Source organism: Garra rufa, chromosome 3, assembly GCF_049309525.1.
Source record: "Garra rufa chromosome 3, GarRuf1.0, whole genome shotgun sequence".
Taxonomy (NCBI): domain Eukaryota; kingdom Metazoa; phylum Chordata; class Actinopteri; order Cypriniformes; family Cyprinidae; genus Garra; species Garra rufa.
In genome coordinates, this window is record NC_133363.1 from 43,203,735 (window position 1) to 43,224,785 (window position 21,051).

The window sequence follows — 21,051 nt, forward strand, 5'->3', positions numbered from 1 at the left end:
CCATTTTCTCTTGTGGACTATATGTAAATGTCTTTTATGTGAAATATCTTATTCAGGTCAGTAATGACTAGAAAATAACGTGCATGTTGTATGATCCCTCTTATTTTAGTAAAATAATTAACATTTTGCAGATTCTGCGAGGTGTATGTAAACTTTTGACTTCAACTGTATATTTTTCCAGCTGATAAACAATAAAATCTTTGAATGCTTCCTGTTTTGAAGAGCTTGAGCATTAAGTGGCAGACAGGAAAACCGCAGGGCATGCTTAGAATAAATCAAACTAAAAGTGTGCTTTGGTGTGGATGCTAATATAGTTTAGTTCATTTAGTTTTTTATCTCAATGGTTATCATTCTAGGTGTGAATGTTCTTTTACGCAGTTATTTTTTTCCCCTCCTTTCATTAATCTACCATGTCTTCAGCTAGACATCCGGCACACACTCAATTATACATTTCGCCATGTTAGAGCATCACCGTCTAGAAGTGTGTCAAGTAAATAACCCAGATGAATCATATTGAATCACTGTGAGTCACTTACCAGCACCTAGTGTTTCTAGAAAATCCTAGTGACCTAATGTGGCAATGGAAAATGGAACAATCTGAAGGGAGGATATCATTTGATTATAAATGGTGGTAAATGAAAAAAAATCGTTTTGGCACTTGGCAGTGTGAAATTCAGTTTGGCTGATTTCCCATATTCCCACTTTATCTCATAGATTCAGTAATGCTCTGCATCATGACTGTTATTCTGACTTGGCTCAGACTAATAGTATTTTGGTGTGTGTTGCACAGCATCTCAAACGCATTGTGATCACTCACGGGCAACTTCACAGTCCATTAATCTTTTTCTCTTTCTCTCTCTCTCTCTCTCTCTCTCTCTTCTCTCTCTCTCTCTCTCTCTCTCTCTCTCTCTCTCTCTCTCTCTCTCTCTCTCTCTCTCTCTCTCTCTCTCTCTCTCTCTCTCTCTCTCTCTCTCTCTCTCTCTCTCTCTCTCTCTCTCTCTCTCTCTTCTTCCACCAGGCATTTTAACCTTCGGATGAAGAGAGACACCTCTCTCTTCGCTCCCGATCTGAAGGTGGAAGTTTCTGGAGTAGAGATCCCCTACGACACCTCTCACATTTACACTGGAGAAATTTACGGTGAGCATGGCACATTTCCAGCACACACTAGCACATAAAAACATGCATCCACCTCAACACACTTTGTGTCTCCATCTATTGTGTTTGTACACTGTTGTAAAGATGTAATATTAATTATTTTTTAGGTTTTTTTTTTTTTTTTTTTTTTAGATTTTTTGTGCAGCTCATAAAAGGTAGAGAGTAATTAAGAAAGAGAGGAGATGACTGAGGGAAAATTGCTTTTTTTGCGATTGCTTTCATTTGATCCACAAAAACTAAAAATATTTTAGGGGCAAATATATGATATTTCTTTGCTCTTTTTCTAGGCTTATTTAGTTATACAGGTGGTTCTGCATCTACTTTAGTGATCTGTTACTGTCAGAGAAAAACAACTTTTTTGTTAAAAAAAAAATTAGTGACTGTGAAGAATGCACTCAAATCTCCATCAAACTTGCGCTATCACTCAATTTCATTAATTATTTGCTTACGTATTTATTTGGTGAAAAATACATTTTAAATAAAATATAGCTATTTTTAATTTTAAAAATAGCTATTTTAATATATATAAAGATATACTTTATGTGATGACAAAGCTGTATTTTCAGCAGTCCTTACTTTAGTTTTTAGTGTCACATGATTAGGGATAGGGCTGTAACTAACAATTATTTTGGTAATCAAGTAATCTGTTAAATATTCTGATGATTAATCAAGTCATAGGATAATTATAATTAATGTTTTTGTGCCAATAAAAATATATCTAAGTGCCTTTAAATTTCCTTTAAATACATACAGTTGTCCTCAAAATTATTCATACCCTTGGTAAATATGATCAAAGAAGACTGTGAAAATAAATCTGTATCATTTATGCTTTTAATATTTTATTTTAAAATAGAAGAAAAATCTCATTATGAAAAAAAATGCTTTTTTCTAATACACACTGGCCACAGGTAATCATACCCTTTTATTTCATGCTTTTTGCAACCTCCTTTTGCCAATATCACAGCTCTGAGTCTTCACCTGTAATGCCTGGTAAGTTTAGAGAACATCTGACAAGAGATCAGAAACCATTCCTTCATACAGAATCTCTCTAGTCTAAACCCTTCAGATTTCCAGGTCCATGTATCTGCCTCTCCTCTTCATTTCACCCCACTCATTTTCTATAGGGTTCAGGTCAGGGAACTGGGTTGGCCATGGCAGAAGCTTGGTTTTGTTCTCAGTGACCCCAACCACTGCCCATTATAAGATTTCTAGCAGGGACAGACAGTTTTTAATTTTTTATCTGTTGGTATTTGTTAGAATCCATGATGCCATCTATCTGAACAAGATTTCCAGGATCTCTGGCAGAAAAGTAGTCCCACAATATTAAAGATACAGCAGTATATTTCATTTTACACATGGTGTACTTTTTATCCCTGTGTGCACCAAACCCATCTCGAGTGTTTGCTGTTAAAAAGCTCACTTTTTAGTTTCAACTGACCGTAGAACCCAGTCCTGTTTGAAGTTCCAGTATTGTCTTGCAAATTAATTTGAAATTTTTGAATGAAAGATCAAATGGATTAACAATGCAGACTTATTTTTCACAGCCTTCTTTGATCATATTTACCAAGGGTATGAATAATTTTGAGCACAACTGTATATAATAGCAATGAGGCAATAATAATTAGTTCAAAAGCAAGTAATCATGTTTTTCATCAGGCTATTTCTTTAGTACAGAAATGCTACAGCCATAGCAACATATAGCTGTTGTCGATATATTTAATTTTGTTTGAAAACAACACCAAATCTCTCCTGTGCTGAGATCATAAACAAATATATATTTTTTAAATTTTACAAATTCTGGAAATCTTTTAGAGCTCCTTGTATTTAAGTTTTCATAATCTGTTTAAAAAAAGATGACATATTACTGAAATTAATCTGTATATGTAAAATAATTTAATTTAATTAAACATCAATTACTGCTTTGTTTAAACAGAAACACAGTCTTAATGTTATTTGTGTATTTTACTTTCATTGTATTAAAGAAGTAGGCCTACAGCGCCCCCTAAGTAAATATACACCTTACCTAACGGGCATTAGGACTTACAACACCAGGCTGTTGCTGGTGTTGCTTCACATGGTAGTGACTGTTGACGCCCAAATCGGATGCGTCATTCTGTACGTGCATTCCCAAAATTAATGCAGTGATCCAAAACAGTGAATCTAATCATCATTCAGGCAAACGTTCAAGAATGACCACACTGCCGATAACAGGCGGATAACGACATTCACATTTTAAGCAATTATCGGCCAATTCTGATAACGTTCTGATAATAATGTGCATCCCTACACGTGAGCCTTCAGAAATCAGTGTAATGCTGATTTGATGCTCAAGAAACATTTCTACCACTAATTTTGTTGTGCTGCTTAAAGGTTTTAAATGGTTTTGTTTGGATGGAAAAATCAAAGTAACAGCATTTATTTTAAAAAAAAAATATTTTTTAACATTATAAATGTGAAAGAGATTGATTAATGTCTTCTGTTGGGTTTGTAAAAAAAGGCAAATGTTGATAAAGTGAAGATGTGTCCTGTCACATCTGAACCACACACACATCCTGCTATGATGACATTTTTCACATGAATCTGACTGTGCACATCATTTATTTCCCTTATAAACTTCTGACCAATTTTTTTGCTTGAATCACAATGCTATACAGTTTTATCAATTTTATCAAAAGACACTGCATGAAATTTCTTTATATAAAAACCTCAGTCTCAACACTAAAATATTCTTCTAGGAGACATTTAAAATAATTGCCTGGTTCAAGTGTTAGATTGTATAGCTTTCTACTGTCTCTTGTCACTGATAATTTTAATCCAATGACTGCACAGTTTGTAAAGGATTAGTTCACTTCCAGAATAAAAAATCCTGATAATTTAATCACCTCCTTGTCATTGAGGATGTTCATGTCTTTCTTTCTTCAGTGGAAAAAAATGAAGGTTTTTGAGGAAAACATTCCAGGATTTTTCTCAATGTGGTGGACTTCAATAGTGGCCAATGGGTTGAAGGTCCAAATTGCAGATTCAATGCAGCTTTAATGGGCTCCAAAAGATCCAAGCCGAGGAATAAGTGTCTTATCTAGGAAAACAATTGTCATTTTTACTTTTTACACACAAATGCTTGTGCGTCTTAGCGCTTAGTTCTTCATCTGTGTACTTCAGTTCAAAAAGATAGAGTAGGCCAAAAAACTCCATCTAATTTTTTCCTCCACTTCAAAATTGTCCAACATTGTTGTTTTACCTTTTTTTGTTAAGGGTGTTTGACTTTTTTCGCATGTTTGCTTTTAACACTGGGTTGGTACTTCGGCCTACGTCACGCATGACTTTTCCAACGTGACTACGTAATGCGTGGCAATTTGGACCTTCAACCTGTTGGCCACCATTGAAGTCCACTATATGGAGAAAAATCCTGTAATGTTTTTCTTAAAAACCTTAAATTCTTTTTCGACTGAAGAAAGACAGACATGAACGTCTTGGATGAGTGAGTAAATTATCAGTAAATTTTTATTCTGAAAGTGATCCTTTAAGTTTTGAGCATTTTCTTTACAGTCAGTGTTTTCATATTCTGCATAAGTGAATGAAATGTCTTGTTCGGTTATTCTTCATTTTTGCTTGAACGCTTATGAAGCTTCTGAGGTGACATCATAACCTCACTTTACTGAATGCGTATCATCACCTTGCTCTCACTATGTACGTCGTAGTGCGATGAGGCACTGAAACAGATTGATGATGGGTACAGCTTGCGATAAACACACATTAGTGAGATCTGAGCAATTACCTCTGTACTTTAAATGATGAACAGACTGCCTACTGGAGGATGAAAACTACTTTCCTTTTTCTCTTTATCTGATCAGGCATCCTTATTTCATTGACTCTGTGCATCTCCCCTGACCCTAGTACTGACACATCCTTTCACAGTCTCTGAATTACTCTGAAAGGTTTGATGTGATTTCCTGCTCACCAAAAGGTGTTTCATAATAACTGGTATTGTCAGGAGATGACGTTCATGTGATGACTTTAGGTCTGAGCAAGTGAATGTGGTTGAGGATTATTCTGAACTGTTTCTTCATTGGAAGTGATGGATTAACACTAATAAACAATGCTATTGCTCAACTTTTAAAACAGATTTTTTTAACACCACAGATGGAGGCATTTCACAAGTTGTCATATCAACTTTTTTACTGGCAGTTTAAGAATGAAAATGTACAATTTCTTCATTGACATTGTTTCTTGAATATTTTTTTTCAACGGTATGGAAGACAAAACACCTCTGCACTGGGAATATAATGAAATTGTTTATTAAAATTGACTGTTGATGAAAACTAAAATATACTAACAGCAATGCACTAGAAGACTGCACTAAGGAAGATACATGTAGAAAGTATTTTTGGTTATAATCCAGTCATGTACAGTTGAAATCAAAAGTTAACATACACCTTGCAGAATCCGCAAAATGTTCATTATTTTACCAAAAGACATTAGACATTTACATATTTTAACCCTTTCAAACAATGACTATGTATTTTGAGATCCACCTTTTCACACTAAGGACAACTGAGGAGCTCATATGCAACTATTACAGAAGATTCAAACACTCACTGATGCGTCAGAATGAAAAACGATGTTTAAGAATTTGAAGATCAGGGTGAATTTAACTTATTTTGTCTTCTGAGGAACATGTAAGTATCTTCCATAGCTTCTGAAGGGCAGAACTAAATGAAAAAATATGATTATTAGACAAAATCAGAAAAAAATTTAACCATCCTCATTCTGTTCAAAAGTTTTCACCCCCCAGCTCTTAATGCATCGTTTTTCCTTCTAGAGCATCAGTGAGTGTTTGAACCTTCTGTAATAGTTGTATATGAGTCCCTCAGTTGTCCTCAGTGTGAAAAGATAGATCTCAAAATCATACAGTCATTGTTGGAAAGGATTCAAATAGACAAAAATGCTGAAAAACCAAAGAATTTGTGGGAAGAAGAGCAGTTCTGAAGAACAGTGGGCAGTTTAACTGTTTGGGACAAACAAGGGACTCATGAACAACTATCACTAATAAAAAAAATATATATATATATTATTTTCTCTTGTTGACAATACGTAAACGTCTATTATATAAAATATCTTATTTAGGTCAGTACTAAATTTAAAAAAAAAAACATGGATTTTGCATGATCCTTTTCATTTTGGTGAAATAATTGACATTTTGCAGATTCTGCAAGATGTATGTAAACTTTTGACTTAAACCGTATTTTGGAGCTTTATACATTTCAAAATGTTTGAAAATGTGTTTCATGTATCAACTTGACACATTTTCACATTTAAGAAAAACTTCATTGACTGTATGCATTTTATTTGGAGTAAAATATGACGTACATATGACATGATGGAATAACGATTACATTTAAAGACATTATGACTAAAACATTATCCGTATCTGCGTCGATAGCCTTGTGGGCAGCTCGCCGACATATAGTAGGCGTTTTGCTATGGGTGTCCCGAGTTCGATTCCAGGATCGTGGACCTTTCCCAATCCCACCCCCTATTCTCTCTCCCACTTTGCTCCCTGTCTGGTCTACACTGTCCTATTCATAATGCTCATTTCCATCTTTTCTACAATGTGGACACTCTCAAAAATGTTCGAACTGCCATTTCATTTGGAGTAAAATGTGACGTACATATGACATGATGAAATATTGGCTACATTTAAGGACATTTTTGTCAAAAGACAAAAAATAATACTTAAACACTATCCGTGATGCTCATTTCCATTTTCACAAATGTTCATATAATATTTTACCATTTCACTTTCTTTTCTCAGCCTTCCTCTAACCCTCCCACTCCCTCTCTTCGCCTTTGTTATCCATTAGCACTCTTTGTACTCTCTAAAGGATAAACATCGCTCAGTGCTTAATCTTGTAACCTCTAATATTCACAGAAGGGTTTAAAGTAGGCTGGGATGGCGCAAATTCTCTGTGGAGTGGCGATGACATTAACAGTCGTCCTTTCATTAGCATTTCTCTTTTCTGCTCCCTTTTTTTACTCTGAAGTGGATTTCTTCTCTAGACAAGGCCTCCTCATTAGCCACCAGAGTACTGCTACACAAATTCTGTCTGTTTATTAGGAGTGACTTTCTTAAGAAATTAAATATTTAAGAAGTATGTTGTGCCAATATATCTAGGCAGTTGCTTGTTTTATATTCTTGAATGTTTTTTTTAATGTTTCTTCACATCGTCTTTTCTGTTGTTTTAATCTGTAAACGAGAGAGCAAAAGGTCAGGGAGAGATGGAGGAGAGCAGTAGTTTAATGTTACATGGGGTGTGTGAGTCTTCTCTTTGTGTTATCAGTTATTATTAGTTTTAGGGATAAAGAGTTCAAGAGCTTTCAGAGCTTGTTCCTTTCGGAAGATAAAAACGAGGGTGCAGGTTCTTCCTCAGTGCCTGATAAACAGCCAAAACACATACCACAACTTTCTCATAGCCTTTAGCCATGATAGCAGACAGCTCCTGATAAATCCCAGTTAACTGTTTAATTGCAATATGTTTGCTTTTAAAGCACTTGTGGTGATTGTAAGATCCAAACACTTGTGAAACATTAAAAGCTTCTTTTTTATTTGTCTTGCTTAATGTGGACTAGAATTTCAAACATGTGCATAAATGACTGTTGAGATTTTGACAGCTTAAGAAGTCTACAACATTATAAACAACAGTTCCTTTTCTAGGTCTGTTCTGTCGGTTTGTTATTTTAGAGTTCATGTACGCACATGTATAACTTGGCAATCTGTTTTGAAATTGAACCAGAATTTTCCAGGATGTGCTATCGGTCTAGGAAGCTCCACTCCTTTGTTTTTCTGTATTGCACTTCAAAATTTGATGTTCCCCAATGGTAAAATAATTTCCCCAGCCCCTCAATACCTTCAAAAAATGAGTAAAAACACGCCCTTGTGGAGCACTTCACTGTTAATCCATTTAAAAACTGTACAATAGATCTGTATGTTTTACTTTTTTGTACACTAGCAGTCAAAAGTTTTTGAACAGTAAGATTTTTCATGTTTTTAATGAAGTCTCTTCTGCTCACCAAGCCTGCATTTATTTTATCCAAAGTACAGCAAAACAGTAACATTTTAAAGTATTTTTACTATTTAAAACAACAGTTTTCTGTTTGAAATATTTTAAAATGCTCTTTTAGCATCATTACTACAGTCACACGATCCTTCAGAAATCATTCTAATATTCTGATTTGCTGCTCAAGAAATATTTATTATTATTTTTATGTTGAAAACAGCTGAGTAGAGTTTCTTTGAATAGAACGTTCAAAAGAACAGCATTTATCTGAAATAGACATTATTTTGTAACATCATAAATTCCTTTATCATCACTTTTGATCAATTTAAAGCATTCTTGCTAAATAAAAATATTAATTTCTATAATTCACCCCCAGTATATAATGTATAATGTTACAAGAGCTTTTTATTTGAGATAAATGTTGATATATGGATCATTCTATTCATCAAAGAATCCTGAAAAAATGTACTCAACTGTTTTACATATTGATAATAAAAATATGTTTCTTGAACAGCAAATCTGCAAATTTCAAAATGTAATGTTTTGCTGTACTTACGATCAAAAAATGCAAGCTTGGTTAGCAGAAAAGAATTCTTTAAAAAATATTAAAAATCTTACTATTCAAAAACTTTTGACTGGTAGTATATATGGAGTGGTTATACATTTAGTTTTTTGTTTTTTTGTTTGTTCGTTTTTGTTAATCTCCAATGTGATTTAATTTATTTTAACATTTTATTTGTTATAGATATATTGTGAGAGTTTATAGCATCTTTACTTGAATAATACACTATAAATACTGTGAAATAGACACAAATAGTTTGTTTGAAAACGTATATAATTTTAGTTACCTCTGTAACAAACGTAGGCATTAATGGGTTAATGCAGCAACTAAATAAGAATTTATTTATTATTTGTTTGTTTGTTTACTGGTGATATCAATTTTGTTCTTGGTTCTAGATGTATTTTTGCAACATTTCAAACAAATACTGCCTCCCTAATTCCTAAAAGATTTAGTGTAAATGTTGATGTCTAACTGCATACGGTTGTGGTACAGCTGTAGATAAAAATAAAATCTGTAGATGAAGAACGGGTCTGCTTTGTCTTCTCAGAGACAGTAGCCGGATTGCTGAGCTCATTACTGTTGTAAAGGTCAACAGCTTAGTTGCATGGTGTGCACTGTGTGTGTTAATGCTATTGGAGATGAATGACTGGATCATAATATGGAAGCATCTTTTTATACATTCTCTTTCTGTCATATTTTATGACATTCCTTCTGTTTGCCAGTATATATAGAGAGAGAGAGAGCTCTTTCTGTGCCCTGAATGACTTTGCTATCTTTGGTTTGTTTTTATCTTGCAGGTGAGAAGGGCACTCTGACCCATGGCTCTATCATGGATGGGAAATTTGAGGGCTTCATTAAGAGCCATCAGGGCACATACTACGTAGAACCCTCAGAGAGATACCTCAAAGACCAGAATGTGCCCTACCACTCAATCATCTACCATGAAGATGACATTGGTGAGTTAGTATTGGCATTGGAATGACCTACATCATACCTTAATCATCTCTTATTTATGTTTTACTGTGTCTGACCGTGTTTCTGTATACACGGGTATTATAGATCCTGTGGATGCTTTAGATTATATAGATATATTTTGCTAACAGATTTGTTTTGTACATGTACGCTACCGTTTTTTTAAATGTTTCTGAAAATAGCCTTTTATGTGCACTGAGGTTGCATTCATTGATCAAAGTATGAAAAAAACAACATGGCGAAATATTAAAAAGTAAAATAACTGCTTTCCGTTTTTTTTTTTTATTATTCATTTGACTGAAGTATTAATGATGTTGATCAATTTAATGCATCTTTGCTGATTAAAAGTTTTCATTTCTTTTAAAAACAAAAATCCCACTGACCCCAAACGTTTGAACAGTGGTGTAAATCCATAAATAAATAAACTTCATTTATACTAAATCATACTAAGTAATTTGAATATAGCCATTTGCTTGAGTCAGCTATAGATGCTGTAAATGTAAATAAACTGCTTTTAGCATAATCCGTTTTACGCAGAGCAGAGTAAAAATCTATATGGTGCTTGCTGCTTTTGACTGATAAATGCATCTGAGTGAGTCTGTCTCCAGTCACTGTTGTTCTGAGACTCCCCTGAGTGTGATGAGAGCCGTTATAATAGATGGATTATGGAATTGGTTTCAAATTGCATGTTTTGATTGCTTTTGGATGGAAAAGTGCTGTTATTGTTAGAACTGCATCACATTATGATGGTCATTATAATCTTTTGGAAAGGTGGTTTGGATCATGAGCATGAAATTGAGTGAATCAGTTTAATACAAAGTTGTCACACAAATAAAGCAGTTAGGACATAGAAAAAAAATGCAGTGAGCTTTCACTTCTCCCCTTAAGCAGACTAGGCACAGATTACAAGGTTGTGTGCACTAGACTTTACTGTCTTTTGTTTTACTCTTCCTATCTTGCATTGTCACACTCTCACCCTCTCAGTCAAACATAGCGGTGCACTTTTCCAGCTCAACAGGCTCATAAAGCCTCTTAAATACTAGTGTATGCTGTCACTGTTATAAAAGAAATGATAAAAAGCAATAGACTGTCAAAGATTAGCAGTTTGGTATCTGCTACACTTTCCTTTTTATATAAATATTACATATACTGCTGTTCAGAAGTTTGGGTGAGTAGTAGTATTTATTTATTTGTTTATTAGATTCTTTTTAATAAATAAATACTTTTATTGCACAAAGATGCAATAAATTGTTCAAAAGTGAAAGTAAAAACATTTATAATGCTACAAAAGATTTCGATTTCAAATAAATGCTCATCGAACATTCTATTCTTTCAAACAGTCTATTCATCAAAGAAGCATCACAGTTTCTACTACTGTTTTCAACATTATAAGAAGAAATGTTTCTTGAGCACCAAATCAGCATATTTAGAATGATTTCTAAAGTGTCATGTGACACTGATGACTGAAGTAATAGCTTCTGAAAATTCAGGTTTGTCATCACAGTAGTAAATTACATTTTAAAATTAATTAAAATGGAAAAGATTTGCACTACCAGTCAAAAGTTTTTGAACAGTAAGAATTTTTATGTTTTTTTTAAAGGCTCACCAAGCCTGCATTTATTTGATCCAAAGTACAGCAAAAAAAGTACAGTAAAATTGGAATTTTGAAAAATTTTCTTTGAATAGAAGGTTCAGAAGAACAGCATTTATCTGAAATAGAAATCTTTTGTAACATTATAAATGTCTTTATCATCACTTTTGATCAATTTAAAGCATCCTTGCTAAATAAACAAAAAATACAAAGTCCAAGGTTTTCAATGGTATAGTTTTTAATGTTAAAAGCTTTTTATTTCAGATAAATGCTGATCTTTGGATCTTTCTAATCATCAAAGAATCCAGATTTTTTTTTACTATTTAAGGACTGGAGTAATGATGCTGAAAATTTAGCTTTGATCACAGGAGTAAATTACATTTTAAAATATATTCAAATAGAAAGCAGTTATTTTAAATAGTAAAAATATTGCTTTTGCTGTATTTTGGATCTAATAAATGCAGGCTTGGTTTCTCTAAAAAAAATTACAAATCTTACTGTTGTTTTGACTGGAAATGTATATTGCTCTTTTACTGTATTTTTTACTGTTTTTTATACTGTATTACTGTATTCCAATTTTAAACATTTGAATAGTAGTGTACATGCAAAGTGGATTATTCTAGTGCTGGATGCTGATGAGTCAATATAGACTAGAGCCTAGTTATGTACATCACTGTTAAGGGATGGTTCATGTTTACTCATCCTCATGTTGTTCCATAGTTGTTTGACTTCTTTTAACCTTTCTTTTGCGGAACACAGAGGAAGATATTTTGGGTAAAAATGTTCAATGTGGGTCTGGTGTTCAATGTTGTTTGAACATTGACTTTCAGAATATCTTCTTTCGTGTTCCACAGAAAAAAGATCATACAGGTTTGGAACAATATGACGGTGAGTAAATGATGACAGAATTTTCATTTTTGGGTAAACTGTCACTTTAGAGAATGCATTACGATACTAAACAGCAAGAAGGAAACATGCATCTGCTGATTATAGTGTTAACATGTACTAGTGCAAAAGGAAATGAAGTGTCTTTTCCACACACCTCTGTCATTCTAGTACTTAGAAGCAATAGAGTTCTCAGTATCACTATCAGCTGTGGAAGGATCAGGATAACTGACTCGTTATAGTTTATTACCATTAAAGAGAGCTAATGTATGTTCACTACAAGAGTGGATGAGGTCAGATGGGGACAGTGAGTTTGTATCTATGGGACGGAATGAGAAAGAGTTAATTGTGGCTGACAGTGGTCTATTGAAGCACAAGGACAGAGGTCAAAAAAGGGCAGTTGGCGAGGGGAGTGAACTCTGGATCACTCACTGCCTCATGCCAGGCCCATAATGTTTTATGTGGGTATGTTTCTCCTTCTGATAAAATCAAAAATTTTGAAGAATGTAATTAACTATATTTAGTCATGATTTCAGTCAACTTTTCTAAATGAGAAAGGCCTGTAATTATGTATTCCTTTATTGGGCTACTGTTCTTAATCTCTGACTTGTGGGAAATGATTCACACTTGAGTAATTTAATGCTCCAGCAGAGCTTTAGTCAAACTCCTGGAGGCTGCTGTAAACAGAGACCTCGCACAATCACAAATATATCCCTTTGAGAAATTAGGGAATTCATTATTTCATCTACATGCAGAATGAATACAGTGAGTACATCTACTGTACTGTATTGATGCAGCTTATTGGATAACTAATAAGAGTTTTTTTCAGGAAGTCTTTGTTTTCCTGTAGGAGACTGTGATTTTTGCCAAGCGGGGCCTGTTCCTGTTCAACATCCTTTTGTTTCTGGGAAAAATCCCTTTAGTTCCTAAGCACCATCAGTTAGGTTAACCATAATGGAGTTTTTTGAAAATTTCATCTGTTGTTATTGCGTATTTTAATAAGCTCAGTCTTCACAATATGGGTTGTTAATACTGAAACCCTACACTTCCCACTTGAGACAACCTCTGCAGTTGTCAGTTTTGTTTATGTGGTGGTTTTGTTTTGCTGCTCATTACTTAGCAAAATGTGTCAGTGTGTGAATAATTTCACTCAAACAATCCACTTTTTTTTTTTATTGTGTTCATTTTCTCAAGTGAAAAATAAATCTGGGATTTTAGCTAAAAGCTCGCCATGCTTCCATTTAGATTACTTTGACAAGTCAGAGACTTTTCTCATCTCAGAAGATAGATTTCGGTTCTCCCTCGAGGCACTTGTCATTTCCTTTCACACTCGTTTCCTCTAGACAGATGTCTCTCTTGTTCTGCCCAACATAGATTTGCATTTGAATGGGGCCGTATTCAATGTGGGACAATAAAAACCTCACAAGAGAAGAAATGGAGTTGTTGTGATCGGAGATCAGAGTGACAGTTTTTCCTACCACCAAGACACCTTCAGCCATACATACATATTCTCTTCTCCTCCATGCCCTCACCTGACAGAGCACATTTTGATGACTCATTGTCTGTACATGCTAACATTACTCCACAACAGTAAGTTCCTGCTTGAAGAAAACAAGTTTTTTCAGGAGAATGAGAAATGTTTATGGGTGTACACTTTCTGTACACTTTTTGCTTTGTGAATCTTCCTGTGATGGACGGACTAATGCAGCAATTCCACCCTGAAGAAGCATCATCAGGATGTCGGGAAGCCATGCAAATGTAGCTGAATTGTGTAGATTATTAAGAGAGCACCCCATGCTGGATCCTCAGGGTCTGTATGCGGTTACTGTTCTCTGTGGAATTTTCATAGACACTGAGTGGACCTTCAGAGCTCTGCTGTCTCATTAGACCAGCTCTCTTCTTTCACTGCCAGTGTCTGGCTGTCCTGAGACTGAGACACCATCAGCCTAAACCTGTCATGGGTAATTAGACTGTTGTGTAAGAGCTTCACACATGCACACTGCTTAGTTTTTTTTGTGTTGTTTTCATTATTTCTTTGCACTCAGTCCTTATTGAATCAGTGAGCTGGGTAACTCGCTGGTCATCATCCACCTCTCAATGACAAGCTGATATTCTTCAGAATGACACCTGTACCAAATTTTAAAGCAGTGACTGGACTTTCTTTTTTGCTGTACTGACAGCATTTCACATTTTGATGTGAGTATTATTAAAAAAAAGGTACTGGGAGCTTGAAATAATGTGCCTGAAATAGTAGCTCAGAATTTGGAAAAAGGTTGAGTCCAGAGGTGCTCGACATACTAGTCACATCAGCATCAATCATTTCTTTGATAACAGTGCTTGAAATGTTAAAAGATGATAAAAGAATTATATTTTTTTTTTGTCTTAACTGAACTGTGTGTACCTAATTAGCATTTTTTCAGAACAAGCTTGTACCCTGAAGTTAGCTAAATCTGATAAAACCTATTTTTGGAGGCATGCAAAAAAGAAAATAAAGTGTTTTTAATGTAAACATTCAGCAAGTTTAGGTAGTGGCTTCCAACTGCTGGCTTGCATTTTCTGAAATGACTGCTCCCTTGAAAATTAGATTGCATATAGCAGATCACTTCGGTTGACTAACCTGCTAACAGAAGGGGAGCAAAGGCTCTTTGATTATGGATGCTGCAAGATTTCAATATAGACTTTCCATTAAAAATATACAATATCTAGTGAAGACACTTGATTATACTCTCATTTTCATTTCTGCTGATGTTTGGTGTTTGCAAGAAGTGAAAGCAGACCCCAGAATGAACTCTGTCCTAAATTTTAATATAGTTTTCCTCTTAAGATATATATTTGTGAAGAAACTGACTTTTTAATTCATCAAAGATTCCATAAATTGATCAAAAGTAAGAGTAACGTTGTTACACAAAGTTATTTCAAGTGAATGCTGTTCTTTTGAACTTTCTTTTAATTAATTAATCTTGAGGAAAAACATTCTGGATCATGTGACACTAATGACTGAAGTAAGGTCTGATGAAAAGTCAGCTTTGCCATCACAGGAATATGTTATATTTAAAATATATTCAAAATAGAAAACATTCATTTTAATTAGTATTTGACTAAATTACTGTTTTTACTGTTTTTTTTTTTTTTATCAATCCCAAAATTTTGAACAGTATTTTAAATGGTGCCTAAAGTTGTTAGTATGAGTGAAAGTACAGAACTTTTTTTTTTTTTTGTTCATTCATCAAATGTAGCCATCAAGTAGTGATTGGTAAGCAGTAGCAATAATGAAAGAAGCTGTCAGTGCTGTATTAAATTGTAAATAGCAAGCACTTGAAAAAAGAAGATTTTATGCTTTGCGGTCACAAAAGGCTGAGATGTCAAATATCAGTAACACTTTGTGCTGTTCCCATTACAGTTACAGGAATAGGTGGACTTGGTAACAGCTGCGTTCGCAGTTCTTCATTAGGTGTAGTGTGTGTGATAGTGCTTTTTGCAGTTTCCTCGCTGTGAGGCTTCCCTCAGGATAAATGTCTACTTCTGACTCACAGTCTTTTCAGTTGTGTGCCATATTCTGATGTGAAATACCGAAGTTTAAAATAAATAGAAAGTGTAAATTAAAGGGCATAAATTAATGAAGTTAAGTGAAATAAAAAGCATTTTGCCTAATTAGAGACTTTAACAGTGTAGTTTTAAAATGTATGCTGATTTTTTTTCTACCCAGATTATCCTCATAAATACGGAGCAGAAGGCGGCTGTGCAGATCACTCTGTGTTTGAGAGGATGAAGAAATATCAGGCATCTGCAGTGGAGGAGCCCACCCAGGTCAGCGCCAACACCCCTTTACACAACACCACTCATAACACCAACTAGTATCACAATTCTGATCTCACAATGCAAACAAACATGGGAACACAGAGATCTGAAACATTTCCTGTTTGCCATGATTCTGAAGTTCAGATTTCAGTTTGATACCTTGCCTAAACACATCCATAATTCATCAGATATAGATTATAAATAATGAGAAATACATTTTTTATTATAAATTATTTTGTCTATGTGCCTAAACTTCAAAATGTTTTTCTTCTCAGCCTCATGAGTTAAGTTTTTAAACGTCCTGCTGTTTTTTTTTCTGCAGCAGACAAAGCACGTCATTGATGTAGAGATGGCTGAAGGTCCGGTGATCCTGAGGAAACGACGTGCAGCACAGGCAGAGAAAAATACCTGTCAGCTCTTCATCCAGACGGATCACCTCTTTTACAAATTCTACGGCACCAGGGAAGCTGTGATCGCACAGGTACACCTAAAGCACATGTGGACTTGTGGTATATGTGACCCTGGACCACAAAACCAGTATTAAGTAGCATGGGTATTTTTGTAGCAATTGCCAACAATACACTGTATGGGTCAAAATGATCGATTTTTCTTTTATGTCAAAAATTATTAGGATATTAAGTAAAGATCATGTTCCAAGAAGATATTTTGTCAATTTTATTGCATATGTCCAAATTGTTGTATCTCAGCCAAACATTGTCCTATCCTAACAAACCATACATCAATGGAAAGCTTATTTACTCACTTATTTACTTAGATTTCATAAAATTGACCCCTTACAACTGGTTTTGTGCTCCAGGGTCACATATGGTGCCTGCAGCAATTCATATTGTATGTTTATAGGTTTGTTCTTTTGGGTTTTGCAGATATCCAGTCATGTGAAGGCCATTGACTCCATCTATCAAAGCACAGATTTCCAGGGGATCCGCAATATCAGCTTCATGGTGAAGAGAATCAAGGTGAGTGTGTTTCTCTCTTTTTCCTTGTTATCTTCATTTTTTTTTCTCTTTCTATAAAAAGCTGATATTTGAGATGTGGTTCAGTGTGCTGCCATCTACTTTAAAATTATATGCATGTAATTTCCTGTTGGAAGTGAAATATGCATTAAGTGTATTTAAATGTAGCTACTGATGCTATTGTAAATATGTCTGGAATATAAACAGGAAAGTCTTTTTCTTATCCACCATGATTTTCTGGTTATACAAGTTCCATCTTGACTGACGGGCTCATGATGTTACGGTTGTACAGGGGGTTACAGATCTCACCCAGTATTGACCAGATGTCAATAAAAGCATGTCAGCCCATGTACTGCAGCTCTTTTGAAGACTTGAACAATTCACTTTTTAGTCCCAGGGTAGTGCTGTACAATTGATTTTTTTGGCTGCTTAAGGGGCCGCTCACACAGAATGTTTGTAAAGAAAGGTTTTGGACAAAAGTGTGTGTTTTGTTGCACAAAAACAGAACTGTTTTAACACAGAGTTCTTCCATGAGATCCCAAAAAAGTCAATGACGTCTATTTAAGAATGTGGACACAGGATGTTAGATTTATCCTGTATCTTATGTAGACTGTCTGTTGTACTAAACTAAAGTTTGTTTGGGTTTTCAGATCAACACTACTGAAGATGAGAAGGATCGTACTAACCCTTTTCGGTTTGCCAACATTGGTGTGGAGAAATTTCTAGAACTCAACTCAGAGCAAAATCACGATGACTACTGCCTAGCCTACGTCTTCACAGACAGAGACTTTGACGATGGAGTCCTGGGTCTGGCCTGGGTCGGGGCTCCTTCAGGTCAGTGTTTCCCACACATAGACGAATCTGTGGCGGTGCGCCACAGATTAAATTCCGACCGCCACAGATTCAACACCGACCAAAAAAAAAAAAAATCAATACCGACCGTCACATATATTGCGTTTCGTTATTCTTTTATGCGCTATTTAAAACACGCAGCGAATTCGTTCAACTGCATTTCCTTTCCATACTCTCTCTTCATCTCTCTGTCACTCACGCGTCTCTCCCTCAAACACACACACGCACACAGCCCCTCCCCTCCGTGCACACCACATCTGTCTGGATCATCTGTGGAGAGAAGACGGCTGGCGAAAGGTTGGTATCTCGTGAACACTTTTAACACACAATCACAGATTAAAAAGTGCTATAAAATATTTTATATTCTGAATACAATAGTTTCAGTGTGTTGATGTTACTGTAAGTCCCGACCCTTAGCAAACGCGATTGCGCCTTCTTTAGAAAGTTAACTAGTCGCAAGTTTGCGGTAAAATGTAGGCTAGCCTAGTTGGGTTGTCGAGGTCAAAACAATATATGTAGCAGCTGAATCGGAGGTATCAGTCTGAAACAGAGCTTAGTCCGACCAGTGTAATTAGTTATGTTATTGTTTACAATATTTTCAGGATTTGTTAAATATCAATAATATGTCGCAAAATAAGGTGCCCTAACAAAAGTTGCAGACTGTGCAGCAAGTAGGCTGTTGTATATGGTGTTAAATTAATGTAATAAAGTTCTGTTTAACTAATTATTAACAGTTTTTTTTTAATTATTAACCTTTAGGAATTAGGAAATCCCTTTAGGGGATCCAATCGTATCTGACCACCACACATTGCCTTCAAACCTGAGGGAAACACTGTTCAGGTACAATCAGAGATGCACATACAAAGTCTCCCCAGTTTTGTCTCCTGAGAGGTTTTATGTGTGTGCGACTGACCTTAATTAGTATCCACTAATATGAATTGAAATCAGCATACATGTCAGGAGGTGAGGCAGGGCTGAAGACCTGCAAACCAGATGTGTTCTTGATGAGTATCAAAACTAATGCTGAATGTGAGACTGGCCATGTTGTCTCCATTAAAGGATTTTTTTTCCATATAGTGGACTTCAGTGGTGGCCAGCGGGCTGGAAATCCAAATTGCAGTTACAATACAGCTTTGAAGGGCTCTACACAATCCCAGCTGAGGAATAAGGGTTATCTGTCATTTTCTTTAAAAAAATAAAAATATAAAAATATAAATAAAATAAAAAAATTATATGCTATATTTATTTAAAATTTATAACCAGAAATACTTATGTAATCATGTTGGAGAGGTCACACGTTTAATTCTTCATCTGTATACTTTTCAAAAATGTAGGGTAGGGTGAAAAATTCCTCCAACTTCAAAATCGTCCGACATTGCTGTTTTACATTTTTTTTTTTTTTGGTAAAGGGCGTTTGACTTTCTTTGCACGTTCGCTTTGTAAACACTGGGTCAGTACTTCCGTTTACTTCACGTGTGTGATTACGTAATGAGTAAAGTCATGGACACAGAGCTAGTGCAATTTGAGCATTTGTGGTTAAAAAGTATATAAATTTAATTTTTTTAGAAAATGGCTGATCAATTTGCTAGATAAGATGGATTATTTAGATGTTTAAATATAGTTGTCTTTAAATCTCATGGATTCATTTTCTGCCTTTTTCTAAGAGATGTTTTTTAAACTAAACTGTGTTAGTCTCAAGGTAAAGAGAAGTTAGACAAGGACAGCACTGCATCCAAGCTTTGCATACAAAATAGGCCTATAAATCTGAGTACAACTTGCCTTTCAAGTCCGCTTGATAAAAACCCAATTAGCGTTTTCACATATTTGCCTTTCTTTAACACAAACATGCGCACCTTAAAAGCAAAAGTCTTTTCATCACTTTTAGTGCATTTTTGTTTCTTTTAATGTATTCATGTTGCTAAGGAGGTGTGCATCTCTCTCACCTCTTTGGCATATTCAAACTGTGAGATCACTTTGAGGGTTTCACTAACACACAGATACACAGATTGTTGCATAAACAGTTTCTGCTTAATTTATTTTAAAACAAAGTTTTGTTTAATTTTAGTATAGATTTTTTTTATTCATTAACTCAAGCTTATGAGCATTTATGTTGTCTTGTTTAATGTATGCAGTGTCTTGAAGGCTTATTAAGATGCTTAAACTATTGTAAATCAAGTGAGTTCTCATTAGTGCCATTGTGTTTTTGCACCAGATGGGACTGGATGCTTATGCATATTTCAGTTTTTAGTTATGATATGAATATATTGGAGCATAAAACAAGCTCATTTCTACATAATGAATTTCAAATGTCACTTAAAAATCTATAAATGTCTATAATTCAACAGAAAATAAGTCTTTCATGGAGTCTTCATGGACTCAAAATAAAGAGCTTTTTTTATTTTGAACATTATTGTATTTATAATAAACAAGGCCTGATGCTTAAACACTGTTCTTGAGGGGGAAACACACATACACACTTACAAACATCCTGTCAATCAATAAAGGTAAATTAGCATTGTTAAAGTCTGCTGCTTTGGTCCCGCTCTGGCTAGTCACCAGAGATGGCAGCAATTGCTGTCTTTGTGAACCACTGAGCTGAGTGAACAAACTAATCAGCCTTCATGTTTGTGTTTGTATGCATGTGTGTTTGTATCATTAGACTGGGAACATAACAGAAAATGAATTCAAACATGCTTACAATTTGATGCTGATAAGTTGTGCTCAAGCACAAAAGTTCAAGCTTTTTTCCAACATTGCCATCATTTAAAACAATAGCTTTCAAACTCTAAGTTATTAGAACAAAGATTCTTAGAAATGTGTTGCCCACCTGGCATGCAAGTTTTTTTTTGCCAGTACACTTTATTTGTTAATTTGTATTCTTTAGTGTAATTTGAGCAGAAGGTGTGTGGGAGTGCTATCACACAGCACATTTTTACAGGTACTAGTGTTTTGATGACGGAATGGCGTGTATCTTTTCCCTCTGTCTATGTGTACGCAGCACTGGTTGTTTGTATTTAATGCTATTGTTTCTTTTGTGGGTGTCTGAGCCACAGCTAGTGAGATCACGTCATTTTTACACTTCTCAGAGTTGACGACTGAATCAAATTTAAACACCAGCATCACCAAACAATATTTAGCAGATATTTCCCCTCCCAGTCTTCAGCTGGTTGGACAAAGAGAGGTCTTGACTCAACCTCAAATCATTGG

At 34.9% G+C, this 21,051-nt stretch overlaps 1 protein-coding gene across 2 annotated transcripts in view; it reads left to right on the plus strand.

Moving 5' to 3' along the window:
- Window positions 1-21,051, plus strand: part of adam10a (ADAM metallopeptidase domain 10a) — a 71,683-nt gene that overhangs the window by 41,505 nt on the left and 9,127 nt on the right. Inside the window, exons 3-8 of one of the 2 annotated variants that reach the window (XM_073836206.1) lie at window positions 1,019-1,137; window positions 9,570-9,728; window positions 15,927-16,027; window positions 16,341-16,499; window positions 16,903-16,995; window positions 17,643-17,826. In XM_073836206.1, the coding sequence (XP_073692307.1) occupies window positions 1,019-1,137; window positions 9,570-9,728; window positions 15,927-16,027; window positions 16,341-16,499; window positions 16,903-16,995; window positions 17,643-17,826 (815 nt within the window). The remainder of the gene's footprint in view (window positions 1-1,018; window positions 1,138-9,569; window positions 9,729-15,926; window positions 16,028-16,340; window positions 16,500-16,902; window positions 16,996-17,642; window positions 17,827-21,051) is intronic. The other variant, XM_073836207.1, reaches the window with a different exon arrangement.